At 34.7% G+C, this 12,626-nt stretch overlaps 1 protein-coding gene across 1 annotated transcript in view; it reads left to right on the top strand.

The window, feature by feature from the left end:
* WDR17 (WD repeat domain 17) overlaps positions 1 to 12,626 on the top strand; it is a gene marked incomplete at both ends in the record, with an annotated part of 41,748 nt that overhangs the window by 18,347 nt on the left and 10,775 nt on the right. Inside the window, 13 exons of the mRNA XM_080344228.1 lie at positions 886 to 977; positions 2,117 to 2,199; positions 3,119 to 3,205; positions 3,940 to 4,104; positions 4,656 to 4,858; positions 4,998 to 5,147; positions 5,251 to 5,381; positions 7,164 to 7,289; positions 9,544 to 9,699; positions 9,966 to 10,030; positions 10,429 to 10,561; positions 11,537 to 11,628; positions 12,502 to 12,601. Of these exons, the coding sequence (XP_080200354.1) occupies positions 886 to 977; positions 2,117 to 2,199; positions 3,119 to 3,205; positions 3,940 to 4,104; positions 4,656 to 4,858; positions 4,998 to 5,147; positions 5,251 to 5,381; positions 7,164 to 7,289; positions 9,544 to 9,699; positions 9,966 to 10,030; positions 10,429 to 10,561; positions 11,537 to 11,628; positions 12,502 to 12,601 (1,583 nt within the window). The remainder of the gene's footprint in view (positions 1 to 885; positions 978 to 2,116; positions 2,200 to 3,118; positions 3,206 to 3,939; positions 4,105 to 4,655; positions 4,859 to 4,997; positions 5,148 to 5,250; positions 5,382 to 7,163; positions 7,290 to 9,543; positions 9,700 to 9,965; positions 10,031 to 10,428; positions 10,562 to 11,536; positions 11,629 to 12,501; positions 12,602 to 12,626) is intronic.

Consider the following 12,626-nt stretch of genomic DNA (forward strand, 5'->3'; position numbering starts at 1 on the left):
CTGTCATTGATCTTCATTCTTAACACATAATCCAATTCATGCCACCATTTGATTTTGGTCTCAAAAGACCTTTGAACACAGTGATTACTCTTTTTTTTTTTTTTTCTTTCCCTGTCATCCTGCCTGAATTTCTTTCCATCTTAGATATGTACCTTTCTAGAATCTTCCTGCATAGAGTGCATTTCTGCCTCTGAACTATGGTATAAAATAACAGTCAAATCTTATGTATGAAAGTGCCATATAGCTATTTAGAAAAAGTACAGCTGTATTGTGACAGAGGGTGACTTTGAGGAGAATTTGGTGGCTTTTGGATCAGGCCTGTATTCAATTTTCAGGTTTTCAGTCTGGAGTCATATGTCCATAATTTCCACTCTGTAGAGTGTGATTAAAAATTCAGCTACATTCTTGATGGCCTTAGATGCTGCAGTGGTACAAGATTAAGAAAACAAAGTACTGTTGTGTGTTCTGTTGCATTCTTCCTGATTTGTTTTAGTACATAGTGAACTTCAAAAGAAAATTTTCTAGTAGCTACAAATTTAAGCTTAGAACAATGAGATTGTATCTCTTTTTCAGTTTGAGTCATATGCATCGTGGATAGTATTTTCTTTTTACCTTAACTGCAAGACTTTCAGCGGGCATTGAGAATACTTTTTGTAACAATACAACTTTCATTTTACACTTTCCTCAATACAGGAATGTAGAAAAGCAGGTCGGGCTTTTGTTGAAATTGATACTTGTGACTTCATATCAAATGCTGGCCTTAAACTATGAAAAACTCTTGTTTATGTGACATTGATGTCTTCTGTTTAAATTATGTTTCTTGAATTTAAGTAGAAACGTATTTGTCAAAAAATACTGTGATCTTACAAATATCTTTCTCTAAAGGAGACCTGAACTGCATAGCAGGTGCAACATCCAGAAATGGTGGCTTTATCTGGGATGTCCTAAAAGGCAAAATGATAACCAGATTCAGTGAGGTAAGATGAGAGTACGTCTCTTTATTGTCTATATGAAATGCAAGTTAGTTGTTCCCTAGAGTGTTAACAAATAAAGATGGGTCAAAGTTCATATTTTTTAAAAGGTGCTATAAAATGAAAACCTATAGAAAGAATTCTGTGGTTGCCAATCTGTCTCTGAAGCAGAAGTATTTTTACTTCCTCAGACTGGGTTTATGGCATGAGAATGGTGAAGCACCAGATAGTCTTTGTTATCTTAAAACTGGTCCTTTAGTGGCAAACAGCAAAAGCGTAGCTTCTTCTTTCTTAAATGTGTAAATGTGTATGGATAGATAGACTTAAACTGGGTGTCAAAATGTAAAATGATGTTATGTATTTTCAAACATAAGGCCCAGAAAAAAATTTCAGTCCCTGAAGTCTGGACCAATAGAGCTCGATTTTGCAGCACACTAAACAGTTTGCCTTATTTAACGTCATGCCTTGTATTACCTGAAATCTGTGCAGGCACTCACAAGTCTTTAAACAGTAACATAGTTGTTATTGGAGCTGTTTTCTGTATTCTTAGTATATAGCTGTAATCTTCAGATTCTACAGACATAATTGTGACAGCTGTATAATAGGACAAAGTACGCTCTTTAAGAAGATAGAGACTGGGTGGTAGAAGAGGGAGGGGCAGAAAATGGATTTTCATATACATTCAGGAGTTCCTGAGTTCTAACACTCAGAAGATTTGCACTTGTGCTACTAAACGTATTTTCTCAAACACTTATCCTGATATACATCCCACCTAAGTTTTCACATACCACAATTACTCATGCCCACTAACTTCATTATTCCAACAAGTAGCTAAGCTTTATTCAAGCTTCAGGTTCATATACTTATGGGTTGCTCATTCTTCAACTTAAACCAGTTTTGTCTCTTGGATCTTGGACACTATGGAAGTTTTACTGTATCTGTCCCCAGTCCAGTTTTTTTGGACATGGATTCTCAAATACCGCAGCTATATTGGGGACTCACTATAATGTGTTTTTTTACAGTGTACTTTCCTGGGAGAAAAGGGCTGAAGCCCATAGGAGAATAAAATCAAAAAGATGAGTCAATAGATGAGAGAAAAAGGGGTGAATTATTTCTTATTGATAGGTATTTTGCATTTTTTGAAGCATGGAAAGAATGGAATCTTCTGCATTGCCTGGAGTCATAAAGATTCCAAAAGAATAGCAACCTGCAGCAGTGATGGATTTTGGTGAGTGTTATTGGAAGAAAAACAAAATGCTAAATGCCCTTCTCAAGTCAGTAAGCTTTGACAGTACTATCAGTGAATAATATTAACACTCTTCCTACTGGCCAAAACTGAGATTGTATTAATCTTCTGTACTTTTTAGAATATGTTTTTCATGATTTTAAGAAAAAAAATAAAGGAAATTTTTGCAAAAGGAATAGCGTCTAAGATACTTTGACAGTAAAACTGAATATTGATTTTTATTTAGCCAATAATATTTTTCTAGGTTTTTTTATCTGTAGATATGGAGGACACAAAAGCTATCCCACTTTACTTGTCTTAATTTTTAAAATTTTTGAAGTTTGTTATTTCAAGGACTAGGAATCACTATTTTAGAAAAAAAGTAATTGCAATTCTACTGTTACAGGAGCGTAGAAGTAAAAATATATAAATCGTAAAAACTTGCAACTGCTGATTGAGACCGATTTTGCATTTGTCTTTCAGTACATTTTTAAATCCTTATTCATTCTTTTCTTTTGCTACCCATGTTATTTCAGCTCAAACATAACAAGAGCATGAATTTTAGAAAACAATCAACTAACTTTTTTTTTCTTTAACCCTAAAGATCGGTTTGTACTGTAAGACCATAGCTACAACTTAGATTTTTGGGCTGTGAGGGACCCTTTCAGGGAGGGAGATACCACAGTGGACATTTTACAGCTCCTCTGAAGGAACAAGGAAACATGATCCAATTACATGTTTTCTTGGGAAATATATAGTTAGCTTTGTAGTTGAGGGGCTGTAGGAGTAAAGATTGTATTCTTGTATTCTTTCTGTATACTTTTTTGCTATCTGGCTTATTTGCACAGAATCAAACTTGACTTTTGGATAGCCTACTCAGAATGCTTTTTTCCTCATAGTATTATGTTGTAATTGGTTTCAGTATTATTCGAACTATTGATGGCAAGGTTCTTCACAAGTACAAGCATCCAGCTGCAGTGTTTGGCTGTGATTGGAGTCAAAACAACAAGTAAGTAAAAATCAACACAAATAATTGATAATAGTTACTATTTAAATTGTTTACCAATAAAATAACACAGTGTTATTTAGAATGTGATATTTACTGTAATGTTAGAGCACCGAAATTGTTTCTTTTCCACAGTAGGATATGTCTGTAGCAGCTCTATATTCCTAGTACTGTATTTCATTGGCCAGCATGTTAATGTGTGGAGTAGGACAAGAACCACCTAACTTTCAAAAGAGAATATTTTCATATTGATGGGAGAAAAAAAAAAAATATCTCTGGATATTAATAGGGGAAAAAAAAGCAGACATTCAATACCAGGAAAGGAAGTTTTAGATTGGCTTCCTGTTAATGTCTGCTAAGCTGAAGATATAGCAAGCAACTATTATAAATACACCATGATATGTGTTAACTTTGCAGATAATTCCTAATAACAGCATGAGAGCTTTTAGTAAAAAAACAGTTATACAGTAATTTAATCTCTTAATAGTTGTGTGTTGGGCGCTTGGGCAAACTAGTGCAAATACTATTCCCTGTTGCAACTAATGGATCTTTATCAGATTTTCTTCTGATTTAGCACATTTAGTTAGTTTATCAATAATTACCTCATAAAAAAGACAAAGGAGGAGCAAAACTAAGCTGTTTTTTAGAGTAAATTGCAAAATCAGCATAATATTTATTGTTAAACATAGATACTTGTGATCCCAGAAACCGAGGATTTTACGATTTTTGTTTTGCAGAGATATGATAGCTACTGGTTGTGAGGATAAAAATGTTCGTGTTTACTACTTGGCAACCAACTCTGATCAGCCACTGAAAGTTTTTACAGGGCATACTGCCAAGGTGTTTCATGTACGCTGGTCTCCTCTGAGAGAAGGAATCCTCTGCAGTGGCTCTGATGATGGGTGTGTATTTCTGAACTTTTAGAAGACTTAAAACCTCAAGTGGGATTATTAGAGGAATTTACGATCTTTAGTGCTGACACCTTCAAAAACTCTGTGAATAATATAATAATCTAAATCTCTGCCTTGTTCAAATTGAGGCTGTAGCTTTACTGTTAGCTTAATATAGCTGGGCAGCAGGATAATTATCTAAAATTGTCATAACTGCTGTAGCAATGCTACTTTCCAAATGCTTTCCCAAGAGCAGAGTCAGTGACTGATACCTGTTACTGCTAGGAATGCCACAAGGAGGATACCACATGCTTACCTTATGTCTAAAAATATGGGTACAAGGCCTGCTCTTATTTGATGTCTTTCAAAAGAATAAGTATAATCTGTGGAGATTTTTAAAGGGTGTTAGGTACTTCAATTTTGTTCGTTTTGATGACATATTGCAAATAAATATTCTGATAAATTAAGTTCGGAATATTGCTTAATATTAATATTAAGAAGTGAGATAAATCATATTTCAGTGGGTGATTTGATGGACATAGGTCTCTTTTATCCTGTTTCAGTACTGTTCGAATATGGGATTACACACAGGATACTTGTATAAATGTTCTTAGTGGACATACAGCTCCAGTACGGGGACTGCTGTGGAATCCTGAAATCCCTTACCTTCTAATATCTGGCAGTTGGGACTATACAATTCGAGTCTGGGACACAAGAGATGGAACATGTTTGGACACAGTTTATGATCATGGTGCAGATGTATATGGTAATATTTTAAAATTTGGTTTACTTCTGTATTGAAATCCATTTTAAAATACTTTTTTAAATATAAAATAATTTAATCAAACTGGTTATTACATAAACCTAATTGTTTGACTACGTTTTTTAAATGCCCTCTCTGCTAGGATTAACCTGTCATCCCAGTCGTCCATTTACTATGGCATCTTGCTCTCGTGACTCCACTGTGAGGCTCTGGTCATTGACACCTCTTATAAACACTGTACAAATAAATATATTAGCAGATAGATGTTGGGATGAGATTATCGGTAATACAGGTAAGTAAATTGTATATACAGTTGTTTAATTTTCTGTATTTTACTATGCTACTTTTTTTTTGTTCTTTTTTAATTTTCGTGTATAAACCTTTGTGTGTTTTAGATCGTGCTGTAGAATCTGGTGTTCCTCCTTTGCTGTGTGGTAAAGTTTCCAGGGATATTAAACAAGAACTGGAAAAATTGTCAGGAAATCCTCGAGAAAAAAAACTACGGTGGTTTTCAGAATGTTTTTCAGTAAGTATTCTGCAAATTTAAGGATGTTGTCAGTGTGCATGACTTTATCTTCTGAAGACAGTCTCCAAAACTGAAATTTCTTCTCTACCATTATTTTCTCTTAAAGGGAGCTCATAAAATATGAAAAAATCAATTCTGCCTCTTAACAATTACGCGTGTAAAAGTGTCCATGACTGAATTGTTCGTCAGTTGTGAACACAAATTTTTCCCAAAGTGCAATAGGTGGAATAATGTAATTTTCCATAGTGCAAGTTTGATTTGACAAGAATTTTCTATTGAATAAAATTAAAATATGTATTTTATCAATCTACATTGGAGTTTTAAATTTTAATCCATCAAAGAGATGGATGTTCAAACTTCCCAAATGCATGTGCTAAAACTGCTGTATTAGCTTCCTGTATTACAGGAGCTGTAGATCTGGAGGAATCATGCTCCAGTATCCACCCAATGGAGCCTTTGCTCCATTGCACAGTAATATTTCCTTAAATCACTGCAGCATCTCTGTGCAGTTGAGTTAAAAAGATAAACTACTGGGTCCCTGTGAGTGCTTACCTGCATAGGAGCTGAAGTTGAGGTAGAATAAGGACAAAAATGACCAAGAACCATAGCTGTCTCAAGCACTGTTGTAATTTAAGTCAATACACTGATCTACGAAGACCTAGTTCATCTGAAATATTTGTTTTGATTTCTAGCTAAATTGAAGTGTATGATTTAGAAATGCTGACACAATATTCCTCAATTACAAATCTTGAAATTTCCTGGTTTATTAAAAGATATTTTTATGGGATCCCTTGTTTCACAGAAGTTATAGGTTTTGATGTCCCATGTCAATTCAATGATAGAACCATTATAACAATATTAGAATTTTCAAAGGACAAAAATTTATTGTGATCGGCTGTGGTCAGTGTTTTTTGAGTCCAGAAAATCAAGTGTTGTGATTAAACTATAGAGAGTCAAGTATAAGAGCTTTAACAGACTGTAAAGAGGGAATAGTCTCTTTGGTTTGTTTTTATTTCCTCGTAGGATCTTCTGCCTTTTACCAGCTCAGAAATAATTAGACTTCTAAATTTGTGATCCTGTTATTCTTAGAAAAGCTCCTTCAGGTCAAAGACTTAATTATTATTTTTAAGCTTTTAATTAGTCTCTTCTAGACCTCACTGAATGTTAAACCATTGTCCTAGTTCTACAGGATTGATTCAAACATAAGACCAATAAAAATGCTTTAAAATTATTAAAAAAAAAAAAAAACAACCAAAAAAACCCCCACAACCTTGACAGCCTGCAAGATTTTGTGCACATACAGATATACCATATGTGGGTATTTTAAGATTTAATATTAAGATAGTAAAACAGGTTGTGACATTCGAGCCTTGAAGTTGTTTTTTACCTGGCCCACACCTTTGCTTTACAGAAAATGCTAAACAATTACTGGGGCAGCTCCTACATCCCAGCAGCTGCATGTTGTTTTATGCCAGCAGTAGACACCAGATCACTTGTATTCCTTTAAGAGCAAAAGGGAAAATGCGAACCCTCCTCTGTGTCCACACATATCAAATACTAATGTTCATGGATCTTGCTGTGTCTTCACAGCCTTCAAGAAGACTGAAGGTGTTGTAATGTCTTAAACTAATTCATGTCTTCATAGTAAAGCTTCTAATATGAAAATGGTCTGAAATTGTATTTCTTGGAATTGACTGGCATGTTTTCCAGTGTCTTTATAAATTCAAGTTTCTCTATTGAACATAACTGTAATACAACTCTTTTCTTCCCTAACAATTTTAGCCTCCGGGAGGCAGCAAAAATTTGTGGGATTTAGTTGCTGTAATAAAAGGACAGGATGACACTTTGCTTCCACAAAACTACTGCAAAGGTATTATGCACATGAAACATCTCACTAGATTTAGAATGGTAAGTGAAGCATAAATAGTAGGTGAAATGGTTGTTAACCCAGGTAGTCTTTCACTCTTTAAAAATAACATTTAATGCGTTACAAAAATTGCAGTCTATTTTATGTCTAAAGATATTCGTGCAATATCAGTTATCTGTGCAATGCTAGTTTGTTAGAACAACAGCATCTAGGGAAGTCCGTGTGAATTGATGCACACTCACTGGTGCTAGGTTACATTTATTAACTAGAAAAGTGGTTTTCAAAATAATGAAAAAAATTACAAAGCAAGCATCACTACAGCTTGAGCTACAAAGGAAGTTTGTCTTCCCTATTACATATGCTGTACTTTTATATTCAGTGAAGTAAAATTATTTGGGTGTGTAAACATGAAGTTTTAGTTAGGTTCAGATGCACAGACAGAGGAATTCATGTCTGAAAATGGAGGAGAGTCAGCAAAAATATGCCGTGTAGCTGTGTGGAAGAAGGAGTGCAATAACAAGAACCTGTCATTAACACAGATATGCAGCTGAAGAGTGACTCAAGTGTGAACATGAAATTCAAGTACTAGGCCATAAATTTATGAGTAGCTGCATATATGAATATACAACCAGTCATACTATTTGCACAGACTATGGGAATGCATGGTTTTAGCAGGATGCCGTACTCTAATGACTGGGTTGGAAGTAGAGGAGACATATCTATTGTATGGATCAGGAAATGCATAACTCCCCACTTTCCACCCCCAGGGCTGAATACCTGCCAGGTATCACCTGGTGTTTGCTGTTGCAGGCTGTCTCTTTTACAAAATCACAGACTGTTAAAAAGTGTCCTTCATACCTTATGAATCTTAAGTAATAGAAGTTTTTATTGGTGACATTAATTGTAATAATAGCAGCTGCTCTGTTAATACTGTGAAGGGGCCAGGGGGAGGTGGGGGGGGGGGGGGGAACATGTCTGTGTGTCCAAAAAGCAGCTTTCTCAGCCAGTTAGTCTGAGAAGAAATTCATTCTTGACTCATACAGTGCAACCAGACTGTTTATCCCTGCAACACGATTTCATGCATTTATAACTTGGGTTACCCAGAGTAACTACAGTAATTGCTGATCATTCTGTGAATCTGGATTAAGTGTTCACATTAATTGAAAGCATTTTGTCCCCTTTTTGCTGACTCAGAAACTTGCTTGAGAGCTTTAAGAGAAAACAGGGGTTTGGGTGATGCCAGCTGCTTGTATGTGGCCGCTGATACAATTTTTTCCTTAGGAAACTGGATAATGACATCACAGTACCTAGACATTTCAGAATGAAGTAGGGACCTAGCGCAAGTGTGTCTTTTCTGTTTCTAGTGAACAGAGAGGATATATTGGAGAATTCAGCATGAAAATTATAAAGATAGAGGTGCCAAGGAAAAGAGTAACACAGCTTTTTTTTTTTTTTAAAAAAAAAAAAAACCTAAAAAAAGAACAAGATCCTTTTCCTGTATCAGCAACTGCCACTGGTCTTCTGCAGTTTACTTTGGTGAAGAATGTTCAAAGTTTGTTCTCCATTCTCCATATATAGAGCCATGAATAGCCAAACACTATCACATGTACATTGATGTTAGAATTAGAATGAGAATTCTGAGATGTGAAGCTCCTTTTGTTTTTTGGGGTTTTTTTTTAATGTTAAATGTGATCTTGTTGCAACTTGTTTCTCAGACTCTGCCAGATAGAGAAATTTAGTCTTATCTCTTTAACTAATATAAAAATTGTAGTGGTTGGGAATATAAACCATTTATTGGTCGTAAGGTTAATGGGATATGACTGATCAGGACACACATTAAGCCTACTGTCTTTATTCTTTCTTTATGTGGATATCATTATAATGGTAATAAGTATTAAAATAATTTCCAGCTCTGTGTAGTTTATGTTCAAAAACATTTTTTTGAAATTTCACAAATATCAAGATGGGCATCTGGGTGAACTGCTATTATATAAATGATCAAGAATTAAAAACATACATAAAAGAGATTAAAAGAAGATAGTTGAGGAAAAAATTGTGTGCAACAAAACGCTAACACGGTTACTTTTAACAATATAAATAGCTCGCTGTAATCTCATTGTAAGCTGCTCTAATTAGTTCACTGTAATCTCTTTCAATTAGCCTTTTCTCAAAAGGATTTTTGTCTTAAGTGATAGCTTTTATATGCCATTATAATGTTTGACACTGGTTTGTTCTTCATAAAACTTGTTTTCATCATAGAAAACTATATTTTTTAACATTTTTTTTTCCCTTTAGTCCAAGGCACAAGAACTGACAACAGTAAAAATGTCCAAGTTTGGAGGTGGTATTGGTGCACCAAGCAAAGAGGAGAGGCTTAAAGAAGCTGCAGAAATACATTTAAGATTAGGACAAATTCAGCGATATTGTGAACTAATGGTAGAACTTGGAGAGGTAAAAGAACATTATTGAACAATAAAATATGAAAACCTGCTACCCTAGCAAAGATGGGGTAGCAACAAAATGGGTTTCAAGTCCAGAAAAGGGTAATATTGCTCCAATTATATTATTTTTAACATATGCAGTCTTATGCATAGCTCATTCCTTATTTAACCTCTTGACAATTTTGTTTTTAATGGAAGAAACATGAAACTCATCAAAAATACAGCTGTTTCTCAAAATAAAATGATTGGGTTAAGTGTATTGCTGCTTTCTTCTAGTGGGACAAAGCTCTCTCAGTTGCACCTGGTGTGTCGATGAATTACTGGAGGAAGCTAATGCAAAGGTAAGGTAATAAAAATATGTTTAATTGTCACTTCTGTCCGTAAAAGGACACAGACAAATAGGAAAAATGGAAATTAATGTCAGTTGTACTTGGCTTTTTTTACAGTATTCTAGTTATGTTAATTTTTGTGCAGTAAGCTTTGGGATGGGACTGTGGAGGATTTCAGCAATGACTTTATGTACAGGAATCAAGTTAAGGGGTTGAACATAAATTGCTGCTTTAACTGGAAACTCTTTAGTACAGTATCCGCAGTCTGTAAGTCTTCTGAGGTCTGGAAAGGCAAATGGGTTTCAGTGAACTTTCTATGGCTTCGTCTAACACCTATGCCATAGAGAGAAGCTTAATGACCAGCTATATGTGTAGATCTTTCTTGTTTATTTTTTCATTTGTTTAATTAGGAGAGCTGATCAGTTAATTCAGGAAGAAAATGATGATGTCATCCCATACTGTATAGCTATTGGAGATGTGAAGAAATTAATTTCTTTCTTTACCTCAAGAGGCCAGCTTAAAGAGGCTCTGCTTGTTGCACAGGTATTACGTATAACAGTGTGGGAGATGTATTTAGCTATTTGTTTCTAACTCTGAAGATGACAAGCATATTGAAAAGGCTCACTCTATTCACTTTGGCAAAATTTCTAAATGACAACCTACTCTTTACTTTCTTATTGTATTGACCAGTTTTTCTGCAGAAATTACCGAAAGGTATCTCATGCATGAATTTGTCCTTTAGAAATTGTCTATCTGTATATTGTTGTTCTTCTAGTAGTAGCTGAATAGTGCATAGAATAGAGCTTTGAGGTATGCATAATTTTTAAAGTCAAAATATTTGAACCTTAAAGCACCTTAAAACTTTAAAAATATCTTAGTTTTTCTTCTAAGAGAGACATTGCAGGGATTGCTTTTATTACAATTCAGAGAATAGTCTTTGTCTTAGAGGTTTAATCAGGTAATATAAAATACCAGGGCTTTTCCTTTTAACTGGGCACTGAATTTTAATATTATTCCAGCTACACCTTAAAACACATGAAAGAAATTCCTTTTAACCCACCCCGATATCTTCTCACTTAATGTTAGGAATCATTTGTTGCCAAACATGAAAAAGGTTCAGCTTATGCTACTATATAAATCTTTCCAGATTTGCTGGTATACCTACTGAGAAGTGTCTACAGAGTTTGTCCTTCACTCACAGACACTTGCTGCTTTGAGTGTAAAAATTAAGGTCGTAGCCCCCACTGTCCATTTTAAGCATATTCAAATGCTCAGAAAATCTTGTACAACTTGCGTAGGAAGGAAGAGGTTTCTTGCTTCTGTAGAATTTCTTGTATGGCTGGATAAAACTAGGCTAGAATTTAGCTATGAATAAGTTCATTGGTTTAAACATTTCCTTTATTATAACTGGGCTTTAGATGGATTTTATAGATATTAGATTATTTTGTTGTTGTTGAAAAGTCAAACTTCATATTTAGTTTGATTGGTACATTAATCCTCTTTTTAATTCACTTCTAGGCAGCTTGTGAGGGAAATATACAGATGTCAACTCACTCTACAACAAGTGGATCTTCAAATTCTGGTGGAAACAATACAGATGATTATAACCAGTAAGTTGTTCTAGTTTATATGTAAAGCCTCATTTTAGTGTAGAATGTAAAGTCATCAAAGGAAACAAACTATAGTGGTTTAATTTGGTATCAGCAGTGTAGAATTTGACAAACATTATGTCTTCTGATACTTAATTGATGGAGTTGGCAACTAGCTGAGTAGTTCTGTTATGCCTCCTCCTGGATTTTTCATATGTATGTACTATAATTATTAATATTCTTTTCACTCGCTTGATATTTAAGGTGCATTCCTATGCACTTGAATATGTAGCTTATTAACTTAGAACTTTTGGCCAGTAGAGTAAGATTTAGCATTAACAAGTATCTATGAGACCCTGTTTTATGGATCTTCTCCTCCTGAAGTGTTGCTGTTTATCATCAGTGAAGTTTCTGACAATGTACACTAATGGCCATATTTTAATTGTATGTGCCCATTGAAGAAACTGTACATGTCTCCTTGTTTAGAACAGTGCTCAAAAATCTAAATTACGTTATCAAGTTATATGTGTGATAGCAAAAGCACCTTGGAGACTGTGTGGTTTACATATGCAGTTTTTGAGCAATTAGATATTTATGCAGGGTTCACAGGTACAGAATGAATATCCAGATATTTGATATTTTCTTCTGCCAATCTGAAGACATTTCCATACTGATGTGGATTTTGGGAAACTGACCCACCTGAATATGCACCAGTTTAAGTGACAGATGAAGCTCAAACTGAATGCACTTTGAAAGTTTGTCGTATCATTACTTGTAAGTCAAATATAGAAATTGTAGGGTACAGAAGCAAATGTGGTGACTTTTACATAAAATAAAAACCAAAGAACTCCAACCTTTAAGTGACCTTGCAGAATTCATGGTTTGTTCTTGCAGGCTCCTGCACAATGTCAGCAAAGAACTGGCAGAATGGTATTTCCAGGATGGCCATGCAGTGCTTGCAGCATGTTGCCATCTGGCTGTTGAAAATATAGAGGTAACTTTTTTATTCTCTTTAATTA

This window comes from Nesoenas mayeri (genome assembly GCF_963082525.1).
Source record: "Nesoenas mayeri genome assembly, chromosome: 4".
NCBI classification, from domain to species: domain Eukaryota; kingdom Metazoa; phylum Chordata; class Aves; order Columbiformes; family Columbidae; genus Nesoenas; species Nesoenas mayeri.